The sequence below is a fragment of the Meriones unguiculatus genome, chromosome 5, assembly GCF_030254825.1.
Source record: "Meriones unguiculatus strain TT.TT164.6M chromosome 5, Bangor_MerUng_6.1, whole genome shotgun sequence".
NCBI lineage: Eukaryota > Metazoa > Chordata > Mammalia > Rodentia > Muridae > Meriones > Meriones unguiculatus.
The window spans coordinates 120,334,329-120,358,769 of record NC_083353.1 but is presented as its reverse complement, the minus strand read 5'-3'; the positions used below and the strand labels follow the sequence as shown (position 1 = coordinate 120,358,769).

At 38.5% G+C, this 24,441-nt stretch overlaps 1 protein-coding gene across 2 annotated transcripts in view; it reads left to right on the top strand.

Annotated features, from left to right (window-relative positions):
- Positions 1–24,441, top strand: part of Lrp6 (LDL receptor related protein 6) — a 118,381-nt gene that overhangs the window by 15,346 nt on the left and 78,594 nt on the right. The window contains exon 2 of one of the 2 annotated variants that reach the window (XM_021641340.2): positions 6,343–6,736. The exons of the other annotated variant lie outside the window; for it this stretch is intronic. Within the exon in view, the coding sequence (XP_021497015.1) occupies positions 6,343–6,736 (394 nt within the window). The remainder of the gene's footprint in view (positions 1–6,342; positions 6,737–24,441) is intronic. 2 annotated transcript variants of the gene reach the window in all.

Below are 24,441 nucleotides of genomic sequence, written 5' to 3'. Positions count from 1 at the left end.
GGATTGGGGATTTAGCCAGGGCTTTGTGCATGTCACATAACTGCTTATCACTGAACTATATCCCTAGTCCTAGAAGATTGCTTTTAAATATTAGTAAAAATATTTACCATATTATTGTGTGCTAGGAACCGGGAACAAATTAGTCATATAACTCTTATTCCCAAGGAGCAGAGACCCTAGTTGAAGAAGAAAATATACTTCAAAAACTAGTATCAGCACAGAATGTAGAGCTGGTGGGATGACTCATTGAGTAAAGGTGCTTGTTCTTAAGCATGAGGACCTGCAATTGTTCTCCAGAACCTATGCTGTGGAAAGAACTGACTCTGAAACGTGTCATATCACCTTAAAATGTGCATGTATACACATATACACACACAGCTATGAATCAATTTATAATGAAAAAAGCTGGGTGTGCTGGCATGCATCTGTATCCTAGCACTCCTCCCCACCAAAAAAAACAAACAAACATTTAAACAAGCAAATAAAAGCTAATATGAAGTAACTGATAAAAGGCTGTAGAGGTTAAAAGATGAAATATATAGATAATATTTAAATCTAGCCTTGAAGGACTTAGGTTTGCTCACTGGGAGAGAAGCATGGAGAGGGCGGGAAATGAGTGTACTGGCGATGGCATATGATGTGATATGTTCCCAGTTTACATGTGGACTTCTGTTTTTTTAAAGTTTTACTTTTTACATTTTATTTATATATATGAATGCTCTACCACCTGCACGCCAGCAGAAGGCACCAGATCTCATTGTAGATGGTTGTGGGCCACCATGTGGATACTGCGAATTGAACTCAGGACCTCTGGAAGAGCGGCCAGTGCTCTTAACCTCTGAGCCATCTCTCTAGCCCCAGACTTCTGTTTTATGTGCTGAGTTATAAAAGATGAATTTGGAGTTCAAGGAGGAAGTGGAGTAGTCGAAGGCTGAGGTGTTGAGGCTTTGTGTCTTAGGCACAGGGAACGAGAAAGCTTTTGAGTTGGGTGAAATACAAGTATATATTAGAAGTAGGAAAAGGGGACTGGAATGTTGAAATCATTCACTGTTAGGGTAATTTAGATGTAAGCTCATGAAGCCTAGGGCAACAGAGTGGTTCTAGAAATGAAGGACACATTTAAAGCAATAGTAAAGAAGAATTAATTGCACAGTAATTGGCAGACTAGGGAAAAGAGGGGGGGTGCCCCTAGTAAGAGTAGGAGACCAGGTCTGGGGAAGTGTCTCTGTAAAAATACCTGCTGTGCAAGCGTAAGTGCCGGGGTTTGGATTCCTGGCACCCGGGAAAGGCAAGGTGTGTTGGTACTCATCTAACCCCAGCACTGGGGCCAGGACTTAGGATGATCCTGCGGGAGTGGCTCATTGGCTAGCCAGCTTGGGCTCGGTGAGAGATCCTATCTCAGAAAGACAGCTGAGCTGTCCACCTCTGGCTTCCACATGTGCACGCCTGGGCTAGTGCAGCCACCCCACACTTGCACACACTAGCCTATACCATTTCCACCCCACAAAGAATTACAACATTTTTGAGGAATTTTTCTGAAGGGAAAGTTAATGAATTTTAAGTCAGTGATAGGAAGATTGTACCCCGCCCCCCAAGGAGGGGAAAAAAAGCCCGGGGAGCTTCCAGAACATAAGGCTAAGTTGATGTAGACTTTCATGATGATCAGGAGAATGTGGGTAGTTGATTTGTACTCTCATATGGAGACTAGAGGTCTTGGGATACTGTGTGTATATGAGAAGTGAGAAACAGGTGAGAATAACAGGTAGTATGGTATAGAAAGAACATTCTCCTACCAGTAGGGCTATAATGAAGATTGTGGAGAAGTAAAGACTGAGGACTGAGAAAAGGGTTTTAGTTGGATTTTTTCCTGGGGTCTTGGAGAAAGCAGTTTCAGTTAAGTAGTTTGTATGCGGCTAGACTGAAGTGAGTAGAGCTGAATGGTGATGTGCAGTCAGAAGAGAGAAGCATTTTCTTGAGAGTAAACAGGGTTAGAGTTGGATATAGTGTTTGCTACCCAGGCCTGTCAGGAGTTACTGAAGATACGGAGCAACTGACGGAGCTAAGTTGCAGAGAGAGAGCAGAGCGAACCTAAAGTGATGCTTGACCCCACAAAGAAGGAAGGGCATTCCCTCACACCCTGCTGAGAACAGGGAAAATGGGTGTACAGCCCTGGCTGACCTGGAGCATGCATATATAGATTAGGCTGGCCTTAAACTTCTAGAGATCCACCCCATCTCTGCTTCCAGTGATGGGGTTGGTGGTGGTGCCACCACGCCTGGGCACAGAGAACTTTTACAAGATGTTGAAGATGTGGTCCATGCTTATATTCTAGGGTCCAGGGGGAATGTTGCCTGACTGAGGCCTACAGAGCAAGTTCTTGTCTCTCTGACATGGGGTAAAAAAAGAGATATATGGCATTTAACCCTTTTACTAGTTGATCTGAGAATGAAAGGTTAAATGGACTTTGAGAACTTGTGTGGAGGTTCTGGCAGAGGGGCTGCTTGTACACGTTTGACCGAAGAGCAGTCCTCCTTTATTTGGGGGAGGCTATCCTCTTTGAGTGCACAGCTCTGGGAGGGATGCATGAGGAGTAGTGAGGGAGGAAGGTGACATTCACTTAGTCTGTCAGCCAAATGAACTCTGGAGATCAGTGGGTGACAGATACCCTCGTATCTGTTGGAGGATTTAAGTGTGGAAATCTGTAGAGTAGAGGAGGTTCAGGAAGTTTGGTAGGGATTTGCTCAATTAGATCAGCTTCCTGAGCTCCTGCAAGTGTTTGCTCAGGAGGTGTGACTGCTGTTTGTGTTCTGATTGTTATGAAGTCAGGAGCATGTTGTGGAGTGAGCACATGGTATTACTATGTGTGCCACTGACAGGAATCAAGTATGTGGGTAAGTGGGGTGTGCCATAGCTAGTGGATAAAAATGATATATAGTATTCTCCGTGCAGTACACGACTCCTGGTGACAGTGTTGTAGACCATATTCATTCCTCAGAAGGGTAACTGTACAGGTGGACCTTTTGATAGGATTGAGGTTAGTGTATAGTCCTGGAACCTTCAGTCGTAACTAGTGCTGCTAAATTAAAGATACTAATCTGCTCCTGGTCTCCTCCAGTGCACTCAGAAGGCCCAGGAAACTTTTCTTTTGTAGATAAAAACTGTTTAGTGGAAATGTTTGACTTAAAAATTATGAAAGTCATTTGGCTGTCACTTAATGCCATAAACAAGTTTGGTATATAAATAGTCTTTCATGGATGATAATGCCATAAATAAACTATCCCATTAACTAGTACATTTTTGTTATTCTTAAATTGTAAAAGCTAAGTGTCCTGGGACTATTTTTTTAGTTTTCTGCAGCCTTTGTCATTGAAACCTTCACTAATGGAATTTTTTTTACCTGATATTTCTGTTTGGCTTATACTATAAAAAGCTGAATATAAAACATTATTGGTCTGGTTTATTAGTGTGTTGTATGCATGTCTGCAATGAGTTTGGGGGAATTGATGCTTTTGCCAATGTATGTAGTAGTTATACACAGTAAGCAGAAAGGACTCAAGCAGCTTTCTTTTTTCAGTGAAGTAGATGCCCGCATGGTTTTGACTGAGGAACTTGGGTTTCAGTATGGTTGGATCAGAAATTCATGTTATCTAACTGATGAATAGAACACATGTTCATATTCAATTTGGCCAATGCAGTCCTATAAATGGGCTTAACCACTACTTTTTTTTAATACTTTTGTGATCTACCTAATTTTTTCAAATTAAAATGTTTTTAATTAAAAGGGGGGTACTGTTAGGGCTTGAGAGCACTTGATATTCTTGCCAAGGACCCTGGTTCTGATTTCTAATATTCACAAGGTAGCTCACAGCCATCTGTAACCCTAGTTTCAGGGGATCTCCACTCTCTTCTAGGCTTCGTGGGCACCAGGCATGCACATGGTGCACAGATATGCAGGGAAAACACTCTCACTCTCTCTCTCACACACACAGACACACACACACAGGCACACAAACACAGGCACACACAGACACACACAGGCACGCATATGGATATGCATGCACGCACACACACACACACACACACACACACACCCTGGCTTATTTCAGATCATGTAAATTTTTTCCCATTTGCTAAAAACAAACTCTTGTAAAACAAGAATAAGTATTTAAAAAAGGAGAAATGTTACTTTAATATTTGGGCTTTGAACACTTTAGACCTTAGGTGACTGTGAAAGAAGATCATGGAGGTGATTGTGTCTTAGTCTCATTTGCCTCATTTGCCGCCTTTATTTCAGCTTCTAGATCTTCACTTTTCTTTAACTTCAGTGGTTCTCGACCTTCCTAATGCTGTGACCCTTTAAGACAGTTCACCATGTTGTGGTGACCCCACCCATAAAGTTCTTTTTGTTGCTACTTCATAACTAAAATTTTTGCTACTGTTGTGAATTGTAATATAAATATCTGATTTTTAGTCTCCTCAAGTGACCCCCTGTGAAAGGGTCATTTGAACCCCAAAGGAGGTTGTCACCCACAGTTTGAGAATGATGGCTTTACTACCACTACTTATATTTGGTCATTAGGCTTAGGTGAATTAATGCTTTTAGAGTGAAAAGTGCTTACTCCATTGTGTGTGTTTTAAGTGCTCTTTGGTCACATCTGGCTGATGGGTAGTCACTGTGCAGTGATGACTTCCTCTTGTCAGAGGAAGCTCTGTAGAACAGTGGCACTTGGTTTTAAATTGCTGCTTGATACTAGGAGAGTAAATGTCAAATTGGGATAGATATTTAAAATAAGAAACTAGAATTTATACTATTGCAGTCCTTTATCAAAGTTAAATGTTATTTCTTTAAGGTAGCGTTTATATTTAGTTTTGATACTAGGTTTTGATATTAAACAGCCTAAAATTTATATTATCAGGTTCTGCTAGGCTGCTAATTTAGGTTTTATTAAGGCACTGATATTGTCAATGAATGTTACTTACGTAAAGCATAAACTTGAGGTTTTGATATGTGTATACAGCTTTGAAGCTATCTTCAGATTGAGAAAAGTTTTCTTCTATCCTGTGGGAGATGAGCTCAGTGCTGAGCACTTGCTTGGTGTAGTCAGGGTTCTGGGCTCAGTCCCTAGCACTGCACAAAAGCAGCCGGGGAGCTTGGCTGCTGCTTCCTATGCTCTTCCACTCCTACTTTAAGACTTAGATTAGCTGACATTTTTTGTAATCTTTCATAGATGAGCATCATGAAATATGTTTTCTTTTTGGTCTGGCGTCTTATCTCCATATGTCATTTAAAGATTATTTCATTTTTCATGTGTAAATGCTTCATTACATTTTAAAAATGGCAGTTGATTTTGGTTTTTGGAGACAGACTCCTTTAGCCCATGCTGATCTTAAAATCTTATGTAGCCAAAGAAAACTTCTAACTCTGATCTTCCTGTCTCTTTATTCTAAGTGCAGGGATTGCAAATACATACTATTATTCCTGGCACTTCATTACTTCTTCTATTAATATATCACTGTTTATTTAGTAGTTGTTGATCACATTTGAGTTCTAATTTATGTTATTAAAAACAAATTTCTTTGAACATTATTTATAAGTGTTTGTGCTGACATGTATTTATTTCTCTTGAGTAAAGACTTAAATGTTCAGTGGCTGGATCAAATGGTTGGCTGTTCATCTAACTTTTCATAAGCGGTCAGCTGAGGTTGAGGATGTAGTTCGTAGTTCATTGGTAGAGGGCTCGCCTGGCATAGGGGGAGGAGGGCCCTGGTTTTGATGGCCAGCACTGCAAACAGACAGCAAAACAAACACCTAGCAACTGTTTTCCATCAGCAGAGTGTTATTTACTCATTGTTAGTATGTTTAAGCTTTCCAATTTTATCTGACAGACTCTTACTAAGAACAGACATCCGGGTGGAATTAATTTCAGTTCTCATTATGGTTCTTTTTAAAAGCGCTAGAAAAACACTTAAAGTGTTAAAGGATTTTAGCCAGTTCATTATTGATTTATTTCTCTTTTTAAAAAATGTTTTACTTGTGTGTATGGATGTGTGTCTGTGTGAGTTTATGTGTTCCACATGTGTACAGTGACCACAGAGACTGGAAGGCATGAGATCCCTGGAGCTGGAGTTACAGGTGGTTGTGAGCTATTTGATGTGGTGCTAGGAACCAAACTCAGGTCCTTTGCAAGAGCAGCAGTAGATCTTACTTGCTGAGCCATCATCTCTCCAGCCTCGTAGTTCCCATTTTCTTATTTTTGACAGTATTTAGTCATTGATTTGAAACCCAGTTTATAAGATCTGATACGTTTTCTTCTTTCTTACATATTTTTCTTTTTGTTTCAGCGGCCCCTTTGTTGCTTTATGCAAACAGACGGGACTTGAGATTGGTTGATGCTACAAATGGCAAAGAGAATGCAACGATAGTAGTTGGAGGCTTGGAGGATGCAGCTGCGGTGGACTTTGTGTTTGGTCATGGCTTGATATACTGGAGTGATGTCAGCGAAGAAGCCATTAAGCGAACAGAATTTAACAAAACTGAGAGTGTACAGAATGTTGTTGTTTCTGGATTATTGTCCCCGGATGGACTGGCATGTGATTGGCTTGGAGAAAAATTATACTGGACAGATTCTGAAACTAATCGTATTGAAGTTTCTAATTTAGATGGATCTTTACGAAAAGTTTTATTTTGGCAAGAGTTGGATCAACCCAGAGCTATTGCCTTAGATCCATCAAATGGGTAAGTGTCTGTGTAATGTACAAAAGGCATTCCAGTTTCTTTTCCTAGTCTTCCTTCACTGGTAAACAACCCCTCACCGCTAGGGAAAAAAGAAAGAAACAGGATTTTGGGGGTTTCATTTGACTATGGGAAATTGAGTTTGTTCTTAAAGGACAGTGTTTTATCCTCTGTGTATTCACTGTTGGTTGGGTGCAAGGTAATAGAACCGTTGTGGAAATCAGTTTGGAGATTTCTCAACATTTAAAAATAGAGTTACCATGTAGCCCAGCTATTTCATTCCTGGGCAAATGTCCAGAGAACTGCATATTTATATATGCGTGTTTATAACTGCTTTATTCCCTATAGCATCAATCAGCGCGCGCTCACACACACACACGAATACTGTTCAACTGTAAAGAAAAGTGAAATTAAAAAATTTCCAGGAAAATGGGTGGACTTAGAATGTAAAATATTAAGTGAGGTTATGCAATCTCAGAAAGAAAGAAAAACTGTATGTTTTCTTTCTGTATGAATCTAGTCAGATACACACACATACATGTAAACAAATATACATGTAGGTACAGTTTAACAGAAAAGAAAATAAGAAAGGGTAAATATTAGGGGGTTAGGAAGGACTGAATGTAGGTAATGGATGTGAGATATGAAAAAGACTAGAAAGGTTATAAAGGTCATTGTTTTTCTAGTTCTAGTTCTGATGCTGCCATGGATTTTGTTTGTTTTTGCTCATGGATAAGTGCATAAAAACATACCCAGTAAAGTGAAAGCGTAAAAGCAGATGTAAAGCTCTGTGGCTTCAGAATCAATATTTAAACTGTATAGGAGTTTATTGAGATGTATAGACTTTGGGTCTGGTTAGTTTTTGGTGTATGATTTTTATTTGCAAGTTTTTTTTAATAAAGCTTATAAAATTAAAAAAGAAAAACCAACAGTGTAAATAGTTTTGTTTCTTACAGCAGTTATGAGACAGCCATATTTAAAGTCCTTGGTTTTTCCTCTACATTGTTTTAAGTGATTGAGAGAGAAGTAATAAGACTTAGTATCTGATCACTTAAGATGAGGTTTTAAAAACATACTTGATTTTAGACTACCACATAACCAATCATTTTGCAATAGTACTTTTTATATTAAGGTCTGATATACTACTAAACGTACCTGTGCTGGAAAGAATATTAAATAACTTATTTCTGCTTAGCTAAACATTCATTTCATGAACTTGCAGTGATGGTTTTACTACCTCTTCGAACCCAAGACCTTACTCAGGCGAGACAGATACTCTACTCTGTGCTGTATCCCTAGTGCAGTAAGCATTATTTTCTAAAGAGAAAGATAACTCAAAACTGAAAGTCCTGTGCCATAGAACATGAACTCTGTGCCTACATTGCTCCCCATGTACTCTCCCAGTCTTGCTGTTTCACATTTGCATTCAAGATAGTGTTGTGGCTAAATGTAGGTAACTTTGTGAACACGAGCCTGAAATGACCTAACTAATATTTTGTTAAAATCGAAAGGTATCTTCTGAATACTTTTTATATTTTAATAAGTTTTTTTAAATTTTTGTTTCAAAATCATACTAGAATGCTTTAAGCCTCCTTGTAGAAGGAAGTTAATTTTAGTAATAAAGTAGAACTTGGAGAAAATCAGATAAAGGTTTGTATGGTTTCTTTTGATATCAGGTCTGTTTTGCCAGCATAGATTAAAGATGATGTCATGTTGTTAAAAAAAAATAAAAAAATTGTTTAGCTGTAAAAGAGTAGAGTAGGACAGAGAAATCTCAAGGTTTAGATGCTCTGGAGAGAATGTGTGTGTGTGTGTGTGTGTGTGTGTGTATTTTTAAATAATATTAAAGTATTATGGGTCTTGGATTGTTCAGAGTCACTGTGATCGTAAGTTTTAAGAAGAAGAGGTTTTTATTTAGGTACCAGGGCATCAGGTTTACACCTCAGTGTTTCCAAGATGCAGCCCCTAACTGTATCAGCCCAGGGCTTAATAAAGGCAAAACCCACAAATTTTGGGTCTTGCAGTTGTACTTTTGAGAAGAGTAAGCAAGTTTGATTACAAAAGTTAGTCTTATGACCTATTATCTTGCAAGAACAGCAAATTTTACAAGATCAGTCCATTAAAAATAGTCTTCAACTGGGAGAAAAGGGAAGTGGCTTGAAAGGATATAGAGAAGCTTACATATTAGAGGCTTTTTTCCCCCTTTGGTCTCAAGATTTTAAGTCTAAACTTTAAATGTAATGTTAACCACCACAAAGGAGCATGTGTTGAATTGAAGTGAGATGGTCCTTTAAAAATTTGCACAGTGGAAGGACCCAACCATGATCAAGCTGGCGGGCAGGCTTGGTTGCAAGTGCCTTTACATGGTATTAGCATTCTCTAAGCCTCTTAATAATGCAGCAGAAGGTAAGTTGGGAGCCAGAAGAGTGCGTCTTAGGGACTCTGTAAGCTGTTCTGTTAGGAATTTGGTTCTTGAGAACTTTGAAGATTGTCTTGAAAAGTGGTGCTGGTGTTTTGCTAATAATTTGTAGGTGTGAGGACTGCTGATACGTTTGTCAGGTTACTGCTGTTGTAGATCACTTTAGATTTGGGGCTTTCACTGGTCAGTAGGGAAGAAGACTGGTGAAAAGGCAATTCTCCCTTTCCCCCCTTCCCATCCTCTTCCCCTGTCCCTCTTTCTGGCAGGGATTTCTCAAGAGTTTCACTATGTAGCTCAAGCTGACCTGGTATTTGTAATCCTTCTGCTCCACCCTTCTGAGAGCTGGGATTAGAAGTGCTTGTCCACTATCCCCACCCCACTTTTTCTTCTTGACAAGCTTTTTACCATTATAAGGCTGATAACTGAAATTAGCTGTTTAATGGTTAGTATGTTTCAGACCTCTCCATCTTTTTGTTCATTTGGGAAGAAAGAAGGCATAGTTTTAAGAATATACTGTCTAAGGACAGAAAGCTTGGGAGAGAATTTTTCCTTCAAGAGTGCTTACTATGTGTGTGTATTTGGAATGGAAAGGATAGTATTAAAGGAATTAGAAGGCCAGTGGGAGCTCTAACTGGATTGATTATTCCAATCCATGGCTTGACAGCTTGAATACCACAGTTGTAGTATAGTACTTGCTCATTTCTACATGGGATTATAGTTGTGTGGTGGTACATCCATGCATGCACATACATGCATGCACACACACTTCTCAGCTCTGAGCTAATAATTTCATGAGTGGAAGTTATTCTCATTTCATTCCTTAAAACAAGCTTTACTGCTTTTCTAATAGGCTTGTCATATTATAAAAAGTACATTAGAGGTTCATTTTTCTGTTTGCCTAATTGGTATTGAATGTGTACATTTACCAATGACTTAGCTTATATATCACTGTAAGAATCAATACTAATATATTTTGAAGGTAGAAATTGTATCATTTAGCTTCTAAATGTGATTTGGTGAAAATATAGACATTCTTTTCCTGAGGCTCTAACACTTAGATAGTTTTTCATTATTTCTGATGTCTGTGGTAATGGGATGGGGCATAACTTCACCTTTTCCTCCTCTCCTTGAACAGTTCTAGAAAATTCTTTTACTTTTGCTAAGTTACTTTGACTCATGGCTCTTCAGACATGATTTGTGGCTAGTGAGATGGCTCAGTGGGTGAAGGTACCTGTCGCCAAGGCTGAGAGCCCGAGTAGTCTAAGTCCTAGGACTGTCATGCTACAAGGAGAGAGCCAGTTCCCACAAGCTGTTCTCGGGCCTCCACATGTTCATGCACACACACACACACACACACAATCTATAAATACATGGAATTGGGACCAAGTAGAATTCATCTAAATGGTAAACGTTTGATAATTAGTATTATAGGGAAATATTTATAATTATATTTTAAATTCATGAAAATTCTATCACTCAGTATTATTAATCTTAGATTTGTGTCACAGATTGTGGTTTTAGTGCAAAAGCCAATTACAGGGAGTTTACCACTTGTCAAACAGAAGAGATGACGTCCAGATTTATTTTCTCGGGGAAACATGAAGTTTACTTTTCAGATAAAGTGCATGAAGACAGTGCTGAGGAAAAGTTGACTTTTTCAGATTCCAGGGTCCTGGGTTTTGAGATTCAAACTGAACTTTCTGACATCAACATGTAAAAGGAAGGGGGTTGAATTACTGCGGTTGTTGAACACTGGGGACTGGTGCAGTGTCTGGAGCGCTTTGTATGAGCAGTTCATTGCCTAGCCTGGAAGAAGAGTTTTCTAAATTGGACCTGTATTAGTCTGGTTCCCCCCACCCCTTTCCCTGCCGCCACTTTTAATACTGTCTCGTAGTGTAGAATTCTGCCAAGGAATAAGAAAGTATGTGTCTTAGGAAAATTGTTCCAGGAAGCAGTGTTGTCCTTTTATAGGGCATAAAGGACATTCCTGTACAGTTAAAAAGCAAAGCTCATTCTGAGTCCCACAGGGCTAACTGACCTATACTGACCCTCGTGATGCTGAGAACCTGGTTCAGGTGCAAGTCTCACAGGAATTCTTAGAATGTTTCTGCTTGATTCCAAATCACTATAATTTTCCATGTTAAACATTAGTGATTCAGTTTGAATTCACCCTGTGTGTGGTCAATGAACTTGAGACCCTCCTGCCTTAGCCAGCTGAATGGTGCAAGCTCAAGTTTTAAAGATACATTTTAAAATATTCATTGTTAAGTGTAACATTAATAACACTAGAAGTTCACTTAAAATGCTTGTATAAACACTCAGGAGGTGGAGGTAGGAGGATCTGGAATTAGAGGCAAACCTGGGCTGCATAGCAAGTTCAAGGCCAAGCCTGAGCTATCTAGTAAAATTATGTCTCAAAAAACTCAAGGGGTAGGGCCATAAAAAAGAGTGACCTAATGTATACATCTGCTAGGGAAATTAATTATCATAGATTATGTTTAAAATATTTATTGTATATTAAGATGACTAAACTAGTTCTTATCACATTGAAGTGTTTGAGAGTGTGCTTTGAATGGCTGAACTTTATAAATTAATAGTATTCACATAATGTATTCTCGTTAATACATTCTATTAGTTTTCCTTCTTAAGAATATAAAGGATTTTCAAGGAAACGTAAATTTAGCATTGTCTTATGTGAATTAACAGTTATAGCCAGTAATTAACAATGATAGCCTGGGCCTGGTAAGATGGCTCAGTGGGTAAAGGCTTTGAACCTATTTCCTCCTCTGTAAAATAATGATTCTTTACATCTGTCTCTTCTCTCTGTCTGTCTCTCTGTCTCTCTGTCTGTCTGTCTCTGTGTACACATGATGGAGATTGAACCCAAGACCTTGTCCACAAGCTCCTCTCAATCATGACATCAACTTTTAAAAGAGACATTTTAAGAGAGTGAGACATGATGGTATACACCTATAATCCTAATATTTAGGAGGCTGAGGCAGGTGTATTACCTTGATTTTAGGCTACCCCAGGTTACATTACATGAATGAGTTCTAGGCTAGCCTGGGCTACAGACTGACCCTCTGTCTTACTACAAATGTAGGCATTTTATGAAAGCATTCTGAATTATCAGAACATTTTATTTTGCATGTATATATTTAAGTCAGCAACTTAGGGGTGCTATATTTAGAAGGGTGGGCTTCCGCACCTCTTTTAAACTTGTGATTATTAATTATTTATGTATGTATTTTACAAATATTTTGTACTTTCACAATTCCATACAGGTACGTGTTGTCCTTTTTTCTTTTTTTGTTATCTTCTCTACCCATGCTCTCTTCTGTACCCTCAAGTTCTTCCCCACCCCCATACTCTTTTCACATCTTTCTTCTCCCATAAGCTCAGGTCTCATTGCATAGTTCAAGCTGTTGTGAGAGCCTCAGAGTAGTTGAGAAAGCTTTGGACTATGATGCCGAGTTTAGAATTGTTCCTACAGAACAGATCCTTAAAAAGTTGACTCTACTATTATTAGATGTCTTATACTGGGCCTTTCTTTTTCTGAGCGATTTTGCCTTTAAAACCTGCTTAACCTCCCCCCCCCCAATATTTTAAAATGTAAAAGGAATCTTTTTTTTGTTTGTTTGCAGAATGGAAAATGTAGCCAAGGGATTTGTATTTATGGTTTCTGTTTTCTATTTTTTAATTAAATTAATATTTATTTGGAAGTGGATTAACATTTTTATTAGCCTATATGCATTATAAAAATAATGTGTTTATATTTTTGTACATGTGTAATATTTTTAAATTCTTTTTTTTTTTCCTGTAAAACAACCCTTGGTCTCCCTTCACTGACTTTTACAATAAATAAATAGATAAATAAATATGTTGTTAATACCTAAAAATTAAGGACTAGTGTGTTAGGAAAATTATTAGTCGTGTCAGGAAATATTATTATATTATTATAAGTTGTGACTGCTTCTGGGATATGAATCTAGGCTATTGGGGTAGTATGTGAGTATGTATAGATGTTCTCAAGTATTAGGATAGAACTTTTTTCCTGAAAATGTCTTTTCCCTCAACCAGTTTTTTTTTTTTTTTAATGAAAAGTGATGTTCATAGTTTTGCCTCAAGTTAATGAATTGTAATTGCCTTTTTTTGTTTGTCTCAGCTATGTAACTCTGGCTGGCCTGCTGGCCTCCTGCTCAGAGTTCTCCTTGCCTCTGCCTCCTGTGTGAATTGTCAGACTTATTTTTGTTCCATATTTAAAGTCCATTTTCATTAAGGGAATATTGAAATGGAACATTTGTGGTACTAAATGACTTTATATATAGCATAATACTTTCAGAGCTTTGTTTTTTTAATGAAAGCTTTCTTTGTATGACCCTTTTGTTTTTGTTTGCTTTTTTGCTGCCAACTTGCCAAATTGAAACTGGGGCCACTGCAGTGCTAGGTAAACACTCCACCCGGAGCTACATTCCCAACCCTAACTCATGCTTTAAATTGTTTTCTTAGGAAGAAGGACATTTTGTGTTCCTAAAGAATGAGACTTTCAGCTTGGTTTGTTTGTTTGAGTCAGGTCTTATTCTGTGGTCCAGGCTACTCTTAAACCTCATGATCCTCCTGGGAATACAAGGTCTTGTACTGTAGTACAAGTTTGGTCTTGAACTATGGCCATTCTCCTGCCTCAACCTCCCTAAGTCCAAGCATGATTCTGCCTGACTCTCTGGAGTTGGGGTTCCTATACTCTATCTGATAGATGCACACCCTCAACCTTTGTGAGGGTGCTCTGTGGCTGTACAGTATTTGGCGAGTCTTTCATTTACCTCCTTTTGAGTGGGTTAAGCCAAGACAGAGGAGCTTTGCTTTCTCTGCTGGTGGGCAAATTGTTCTGCTTAGTTCCTAGAGTCAGTGCTTGTGCAGGAATCTTAACACAAGCTTGTGTGCATTCCAGGGTTTGTTTTCATCTTCGATTTGCCACCAGTGTAGAAGCCCTTTAGTTTCTGAGATCAGAAAATCCTAGGGTTGTTCATCCAGTTGATCAAGTTATGCCTTTATACTCTGTCATGTTTGGTCTCTGCAGATCACCCCTTGATACTCTAGCTATACACTGAAAGAGGTATTTATATATTTTGTCTATTTGTACAAATCAAGTAAAAGAGTAGTAGTTCTCCTGGTTAACTTGTTACCAAATTACTAGAGCTAGACATTCTAACTTTTACATCTTGTATATTGGAAGGCAGCTCTGCTTACCACTGTACCGCCAACATACCGCTTGTATGTTGCCTATTAAGGTAGTTGGATTTTATGCATTCTTAAGAGCAGTAAAACATGCAGAACTTGAGTGTGCATGCAGTTTGGAGTTTGCCTACATTATCATTATAATAGCTCACTAAATTTAAAATTCTTCCTAGTGTGTATGTTAATGGCTTTTATAGATAAGTAACTTAAGGATCTTGAAATGAATTGTGACTTAATATAGATCTGGTTCACTTGGTTTCTGTAGCTCAATTCTGGTATGTTAACTGTTTTTTGTAATTATATCTTGTAAAGGGTCAACATTTCTCTCTTCAGTTTAGATTTATTGCAATGAAAAATTTCTTAATGTTTTTATTTTAAAAGGTGGACTCAGATCAAATGCACATACCAAACTTAGGATTTATGAAGATTTTGAAAAAAAATTATTTTATCCTTACCTAATCATAGAAAAAACATGTTTATAAAAATACAACAGATTTGTATAAAGTAGCTTGTGTCTAATTTATCAGTTTGAGATGCTTTTTACTTTTTTGGTATAACAGTTTTTGATGTCTTAAAAGCTCTGTATGTGGTTACTTGAACTCCCTCTCAGTTGAAATGAAGCCTTTCTTCTGTCTTTTACTCCATTTAAAATTATTTTTCAAAAAGCATTACAAATGATTATCAGGCCAGACACAGCAGTGAAATTATATTCATATGGACACTAATTAACAGCTTATAACAACCTGGTATTAGATTTCATGATTTCTGTTTCAAAGTAGGGCTGTAACCACACATCCTTAATTCTTTAGTATCGATTAAATATGTTTACATTATAATTCAAAGCCAGAGTGGAAGCCATAGAGGCCAAAATAAGGGGACAAGTAGGCTGCATAATCCAAAACTTAATAATTGCTGATGAAAAGAGATTTCTTCTGCGTAAGACTGTGGCCTGGCTTTTGAGAAACTGGGGGAGATAATTTATCAAAACCTGCCGAGTGTTTCCGTAATATTACTTTTGAGTGTGTTGATAAAAATTCTTGCAGAATTAATTCTGTGTAATAGTACTTCTAGGTATCCATAGCTCCTAAGAGAGGTTCACTGCAAAACAAATTTACTTCTTAACCTGTGCCCACCAATTAGTTTTCACTTCTGAGTTCAAAAAAGATGATGAATCCCACCCAAGGAGCTGATCTCCACAGTCTTAAGTGCCTGGGTGAGAGCGGTGTGTGATCGCAACACTGTTCCTGTGCTCCTGGTGCCCTGAGGTCTTGTAATGTGATGCTTTTCCATCCTAGAAGCCCATCTCTACACTGCCTATTTCTAAAATACGAAAAGAAAGAAAAAAGATTGATTTATTTTTCCCTTTAAAAATATTTATTTTTATGAGTATGAGTGTTGTGCCTGCATCTGTGTATGTGCACCATGTGTTTCTGATGCCAGCAGAATTCAGAAGAGGGATTTCGATTTCCTGGAACTGGATTTTGTGAGGCAACATGTAGGAGTTGGGAATGGAACCCAGGACTTCTGAAACAGCAGTAATTGCTCCTAGCCACTTAGTTTAATATAGGAAGAGTATACCTTTAAACCTTATTCCATTAATCTCAAAGTTTTTAACCCTGGAATTAAAACAGGGTTAAGATTGGAATAGAAAGTATATTATCGTACATAATGAGTATTTCATTTAAGATAGTGGTTCTGAACCTATGGGTTGTGACGGGCCGTGTGTGGGGTGTTGATTAACCCTTTCACAGGGGTTTCATATCAGATATTCTGCATACTAGATATTTACATTCTTCTTTTTTTTTTATATAAAAATCCCACAGGGGTCAATATCTTTTTTTTTTTAAGACTTTATTTATTTATTTCGAATGTTCTATCTTTATGTACACCTTAATGCCAGAAGAGAGCAGTAGAAGGTATAGATGGTTGTGAGCCACCATGTGGTTGCTGGGAATTGAACTCAGGACCTCTGGAAGAGCAGTCAGAGCTCTTAACCACTGAGCCATCTCTCCAGCCCTACATTATTCTTAATAGTAGCAAAATTAGACTTATAAATTAGCAACAAAATAATATTATGGTTGGGATCACAACAACATGAGGAACTGTAGTAAATGGTCACAGCGTTAGAAAGGTTGAGAACCACTGATTTAAGAAATAAATCAGAGTAGAATTTGTCAGATCTCAGGGACAAAGGGTGAGGGTAGGGAAGGGGGCAGATCCTAGACTCAGGTGTATATATATATATATATATATATATATATATATATATAGTTTATTTTTATTATTAGTTACATTTTATTAACTCTATATCCCAGCTGTATCCCGCTCCCTCATTCCCTCCCAATCCCACCCTCCCTACTCAGGTATATATTATTAACCGTATTGCTGAATGCTTCCAGTATGGGAGAAATTTGTGTTGATGCAAACCTCTTGATCACAGACTGGCTTTGATATTTTGTAGTATTTATAATTTTGTTAAATATAAATGTAAAGTTCCTTTCATTTTTATTCCTAAAGAAAAGTATTCTATAATGTTTGCATAGTTAGCACATGTACCTCCTCTCTTAATTAAACACTTGGCTTGTGGCAGGACTTATAGTCTGGTCACAAGCTTTTCTTGGAGGTGCTGATAAAAAGCTTGTGGCGTGAAAATTCAGGGCACCCCCATCCCAGTAAAATGAGGGCTTGAATGAAATAGATACTAATGAAAAAATTGTGTGTCTTCATCATTGTTTTTCTCGATATTGGCATCTGATACCAAATTATCTGGAAGGGTGATTTTAAATACTTTATTTTGATGTCGGACTGTCATGTAATTTGGGGTTCATAAGTTGAGTCACATATGAAGATTTAATTGGTGTTTTTTTCTGAATTGATCAAGTAATGATCAATTGCCAGTTGCTTTATAGGCACCTGGAAATATTCCTTAGTGTTTTTTAGAGTGCCATAAAAATTTCTTCATGTAATGTACTGACTGTGCAGTGTCTGATAGAGCATCAAGAAAGATACACTTTGTTTTTTTTTCTCTTGTTAGTGATTCTGTTCCTAGGTGGAGCTTGAGATTTTCCTGAGCTTGTTGCCTCAAGGACCACACTTTGAGTAACAGGGCTTAGAGAGGGGTAGCAGATGTTTTCTGTAAAGGCTCAAATAGTAAATACTGTAGTTTTGGCAGGCCACATTTGGTCCTTGTTAAATAGATTTTTTTAAATTTTTTTTTTTTATTTTTTATCTTTCCTTTCTGGAGTTTGTTTTTTCGATTCTTAAAAAAAGATATAGAGATCATTCTTAGCTTATGGAGCCATACAGAAACATGGTGTGGTCAGATTGCTGGTCATTGCTTGTCTCTGAGAAAGGCGTATGCTTTTAGTTGTTCCTAGAATCAAAAATTCTGAAAGCAATGCTTATGACTTTTCAACATTTTAGATGATCATGTGACTCATTGACTATTTTTGATCTAACTTATTGATAAGGGGAATCATTGCTGGTGGTTTGAAAATTTTTTAAACATATTTTAAAAATTTTAATGGAATGCTCATGGCTTGGCAGGATTAACATAGTAAAAATGGCATCTTACCAAAAGCAATCTACAGATTCAATGCAGTTCCTATCAAATTACCAACACAAAACTTCACAGACCTTAAAAGAAGAATTCTTAACTTCATGTGGAGTAACAAGAAACCCAGAATCGCTAAAGCAATCCTGTACAATAAAAGATATTCTGGAGATATCTCCATCCCTGATCTCAAGCTGTACTACAGAGCAACAGTAATAAAAATTGCATGGTACTGGCATAGAAACAGTACCAGAAACAGGCTGGTGGATCATTGGGATCAAATAGAAGACCCAGAAATAAACCCACACACTTATGGACACCTGATTTTTTACGAAGATGCCAAAACCATACAATGAAAAAAAGACAGCATCTTCAACAAATGGTGCCAGTCTAACTGGGTATCTACATGTAGAAAAATGTGAATAGATGCATACTTATCACCCTGCACAAAACTAAAGTCCAAGTGGATCAAAGACCTCAACATAAAACCAGACACGTGAAACCTGTTAGAAGAAAAAGTGGGGCAGAGCCTTGAACCCATTGGCACAGGAGACAACTTCCTGAACAGAACACCAGCAGCTTAGCCTCTAAGATCAACAGTTAATAACTGGGACCTCATGAAACTGGAACACTTCTGTAATGCAAAGAACACTGTTAGTAGAACAAAACGGCAGCCTACAGATTGGGAAAATATCTTCACTAGCCCTACATCTGACAGAGGGCTAATATCCAAAATATATAAAGAACTCTAAGCACTAACAAATCAACCCAATTAAAAATGGATACAGAGCTAAACAGAATTCTCAGTAGAGGAATATCAAATGGCAGAGAAACACTTAAAGAAATGCTCAACATCCTTAGTCATCAGAGAAATGCAAATCAAAATGACTCTGAGATTTCACCTTATACCTGTCAGAATGCCCAAGATCAAAAACTTAAGTGACAACACATGCTGGAGAGGATGTGGAGAAAAGGGAACCCTCCTCCGTTGCTGGTGGGAATATAAACTTGTAAATCCACTTTGGAAATCAATCTGGCGCTTTCTCAGACAATTAGGAATAGTGCTACCTCAAGATCCAGCTATACCACTCCTGGGCATATATCCAAACTATGCTCAAGTATACAACAAGGACATTTGCTCAACCATGTTCATAGCAGCTTTATTCATAATAGCCAGGATCTGGAAACAACCCAGATGCCGCTCAATTGAGGAATGGATACAGAAATTGTGGTACATTTACACTAAGCAATTAAATACTCAGCAATTAAAAACAAGGAAATCATGAAATTTGCAGGCAGACGGTGGAAACTAGAAAAGATGATCCTGAGTGAGGTATCCCAGAAGCAGAAAGACACACATGGTATATACTCACTTATAAATGGACACTAGACATATAATATAGGATAATCATACTAAAATCTGCGCACCTAAAGAAGCTAATCAAGGAGGACCCTGGGTAAGATGCTCAATCTGCATTCAGAAAGGCAAACGGGATAGATATTGGAAGAGGGTGAGAAGAAGGAACAAGACAGGAACCTACCACAGAGGGCCTCTGAAAGACTCTACCCAGCAGGGTATCAAAGCAGATGCTGAGCCTCATAGCCAAACTTTGGGCAGTGTGCATGGAATCTGGAAGGGGGAGATAGACCTAGAGGGGACTGGAGCTCCACAAGGAGAGCAACAGAAACAAAAAATCTAGGCCCAGGGCTCTTTTCTGAGACTGTTACTCCAACCAAGGACCATGCATGGAGATAATCTAGAACCCCTGCACAGATGTATCCCATGGCAGCTCAGTGTCCAAGTGGGTCCCCTAGTTAGAGTAGCAGGGATTGTCTCTGACATGAACTCAGTGGCTGGCTCTTTGATCACCTCCCTCCTGGGCAGGGCAGCCTTAACAGAGGAAGATAGTGCAGCCAGTCCTGATGAGACCTGATAGGGGAGGTCCTCCTCCCCTTCCATCTGACCCTAGCCTATCAGTGGACTGGGGAAGGGGCAAGGGAGGAGAAGAGGGAGGGAGAGTGGGAATGAATGGAAGGGACTTGGAGAGGGAGCTACAGCTGGGATACAAAGTGAATAAATTATAATAAATAAAAAAATTAAAATTTTAATGGAGACATAATTTATACATAGTAAAATTCACCCTTTAGTTTCAGTATTATAATAACTGCATACAATTATGTTCTATCAAAGATAAAGCCACATGTTAACATTGTAAGAATGGATTTTAATCAGTAATAGATTGTAGTAGGAGAAAGATCAGCACTAACTGGACCTTGTCTTGCACAGGGTGCCTTTTCTACAAGAAATTTGAGGGAAGAGGAAAAAGGAAGAAGTACAGTTTGGGGAAAATTGTCTCTATTTATAAGCATAATTATGTATTAAAAAAAAGTTCAAGGAAGGAGAGGTGGCTCAGTGATTAAGAGTTGTTGCTCTGTATGCAGAAGGCCAGAATTCTTTCCTAGAATCTATGTTTGTAATTCCAGCTCTAAGGGATCTAATGTCCTCTTCTAGACTCCATGAACAGTTGTGCACACATGCACATACACACACAAACACATAATTAAAACAAACCTTAAAAAAACACTATGAGTGGTTACTAGAACTAATAAGTTATTTGAGCAAGATCACAGGGTAGAAATTGAATGTAAAGCAGTTACAGGGCTGTTGAGATTGGGTAAGGCACCTGCTGCACAAATCTGGATACAAGCCATTGACACCTGGAACTCGTAAGGATGGAAGGGGAGGACTCTTAACTAAGTTGTCTTGTGGCCTACGCTATGCATTTGTGCTGTGGCACCTATGCACCCAACTATCCCTCACTATGCATGCACACACGCAGTAGCAAGGAACAACTGGAAATTAAAATGTTATACAGTATAATTTACACTAAAACATGGAATGCTTAAGCATAACTATAACTGAAACATGCAGATCTCTGTGCTGGAAACTGCAAAGGAGAAGCTTACGTCAAAGAAGAGACCTGAATAAATGAGAAGACGAAGAGATCCTGTCTAATGGTAGATTGGAAGACCAATATGCTAATTCTTCCATGCTGATTACCACTTTCAGTCTTAGCCAGACACCCAGCGTAATTTAATTTGGAAATTGGCAGGCTGTTCTAATACTGGTTAAGAAAATCAGAGGTTAAGTTGCCAATTTCATACTACTTGATTAGGAGACTGTTAGAAACAAAGAATAATTTCATTGTTGTGCAAAAGAACACATGACCAAAGCAAAACTAGCTCAGCACAGCATTTTTTGCTAAAAGGGTATACAGAGATCCAAACCAGAATAGCAAGGACACTGGGACAGAAAGTTCACTTATTTTGCACCAGCTGTCATGTTTTGTTAGCATAACATTGTTACTGTAGCTCCCAGGGTTTATACCTGGGTAAGATGGATGGTTATGTTTCTCCTCTGGTAGCATGCACTGTGTACCTTCTACCACTGTGAAAGCTAGGCAGTTTAGGGATGAAGGTTCCAGGTGAGTACCAGCTTGATTTCTTCATATTCTAGGACTTGAGTATGTAGTGTCTTCAGCAATAGGGTCTAATCATCAGGTTCTGGAGAGTAACCAGGATCTGGCAATAGCTTATATGTTTGTGGGGGTCATTAGAGACCTCACTGCTTAGTCAACTTCAGAGGAAGTAATTAATTTCTGGGACCAGGCTCTTTCTTTGTTAGCCTTATGGTGTTTGGTAGGGGCATTGCTGTCCTGCTGTAAGGTAACTCCATTTTGACTCTTTTAGTGTATATGTATAGATATATTTTAGGAACTTCTGCAGAAGTAGGTTTCCATATGACTTAAAAAAAAAAGTCTTTAGTGTTGTTTATCCTTACCATTTTTCCTATTCTACCTTGCCCTCCTGTTCTTCACCACAATTTACCCTTTCCTATTCCTTAATTAATCTTTAAAATTTTATTTATATGAGTGTTTTGCCTGGGTGTCAGATCCCTGGGACTGAATGTACAAACAGTTATGGGCTGTAGCAAGTTGTATTCATTTTGGGTGACTGGAACATTGCCCTTTGGCTGTATTTTCTAAAGAGAAAAAACTTTTTAGAAAATATTTATCATATCAATCTTACTAGAAAAGACAAACTAGAATATATTAGATGAGTTAGCTAAATAAAATCTTTCCATGTAGAGAATTAGCTACTAAAAATCTTGGATGGTGGTTGGAGAAACTTTAGATTCTTTTTTAAAAAATCTGTCCGTCTGTTTAGTACACAGTGTTCTGTCTGCATGCACACCTGCATGCTAGAAAAGGCTCCCTGATCTCTTACAGATGGTTGTGGGCCACTGTGTGGTTGCTGGGAACTGAACTCAGCACCTTTGGAAGAGTAGCCAGTGCCCCTAACCTGAGCCATGTCTCCAGCCTGAAAAAAACCCAATTTTCAGTTCAGTTTTAAATGGTTATTGTGAAATTTTAAAGTTCTTGTTCTCAGACATTTCAAAGAAATAAAAAGCTGTTACGTGGGAAGGGATTTATTCTGTGCTTTGCTATTATATGTGGACCTGCAGCGCTTCTGAGACACCCGAGGCTAATGTTCTGAGTCAGAAGGTTAATGAATTCAACACATTAACAGCACCAGTATAAGAACAGGACATGATGGATAAACAGGTATTGAGAAAAATCCTATTCTACTTCACTGGTTCAAAACACTGTCTGAAGCTGTTAGAATTCCTTGGGAATTTCTTTTTTCTTCCAGTTTTATTTGGAGATAGAGTCTTGCTTATAAATACAGGTGTGCACCACCATACTTGTCTGGGGCTTTCTCTTTCTGTCTCTGTCCCTGTCCCTGTCAGTCTGTTTGTCTCTCTGTCTGTCTTCCTGTCTCTGTGTGTGTACATGCATGCATGTGTGCACATGTCCACCTGTGTCAGCCCTCGCCTTCCATGTGTGGAGACAGGGTCTCTTGTACACAGCTGCATATACCTGGCCCCCAAGCTTCTAGTGATTTTCCCTGGGGATCTAAGCCAAGGTAGTCAGGCTGACGTGGCATGTACTCTACCCACTGAGCCGTATCTCCAGTCCCTGTTTGAGACTTAAATGGAATTTTATTCAGCTATAAAGAAAAATGAAAATATGAAATTTGTAGGAAAATAGATGCATCTGGAAATTATTAAGTGCGTTAACCCAGACTCAGAAAGATAAGAACCACATGTTCTCTCTCCTATGTGGGTCTTAGCTTTTAATGTATGTATGTCCATATATATGGGTGTGAGTGTGGGTCTAGGTCATGAAATGACATGGAGAAAAGAGGCTTTGAGGAAGGTTGGGTAGTCAAACATATGACATGTGGAGGCTGTGGACTGTTGGAGATGTAAGGGTACGGGAGAGGCCAGGGGATCAAGGTAGGAGAGGAGGATCAACAAAAACAAGTTATGTTTGAAAATGCTATAGTGAACCGTATTACTTGGTACTCTTACAAAAATAATTAAAAAAAATACATTGATTGCTGGTTTCAGCTCAGACCAATTAAGTTAGAACATCTGGTGGAAGGATCCAAGTCAGTGCCATTCTTAGTAAGTTTCTTAGGTTGCTCTCAGTTGCCAAGGATGAAAATCCCTGCAGTAGCTGTTGCTATTTTGTGTGTCAGGAGAGAGGGAAGAAAACATGCTAACGAGAACTTGCTCATAAAATCCCAGTTTTTAATACCTACCTACCTTATAGCTGTGCTGCAGCCTCCCAAAATGCTGATGAACACCAGATTTGCAGTTATGAATGTATGGGTAATGCTAACTGCTCATTTGGGGTTTCTCTCAACTCCGTTTCATTGATTATGGTGACATAAGTATCTTGTTAGTGCTGGGTTGGCCTTTTGGTCTGTCGTTTCTTATCAGTTTACATCAAGACACTCTTTTGATATGTGCACAGCAAGGGAGGTTGGGCTGCCACTTGACCAGCAGTGAGGCCATTGGCCATGGTTGTAGAAAGAACTGTATGACTTGAAAGTGCCCTTTGTTAGAAGCGGGAAGATCTAAAGGGATTTGTTGGGATGGCTTTGGGTCTAAGTAAGAGTGTGTGTTAGTATTCATAGTTTCAATCAAAAGAAATCTTTTTAGTTACGTTACCAAAAGATTCTAGGTAGAAAGCTGTTGGGTTACTTCTAGAATTTCCTAAACAATAGAACTTGGGTTGGACTCTATAGGAACAATGCTACAGATCACACCCATAGCTGGCTCTGTGCAGGGAGTACTGTTAGTAGTGTGCTCATCTCTTTTGACACTGATGTAAGATGACGTATAACCCTAAAACTCCTTTAGACACTTGTGAAATTGGATTGAAGAAGACCAATGAACGTAAGCGATCTACAGCCTCACTGGAATGAATTGCGTGTGATGCTTTCTGCTGCTTCCTCCTCTTCTGCCTCTGCCACCTCCTTTTCATACTTCTTCTTTTTTTTTTTCTTTTCCTTTTTTTTCCTGTTTTTGAGACAAACTTCTTTTGGACCAGCCTGACCTGAAATTTGCTCTTTTGACCAGGCTCACTTCTA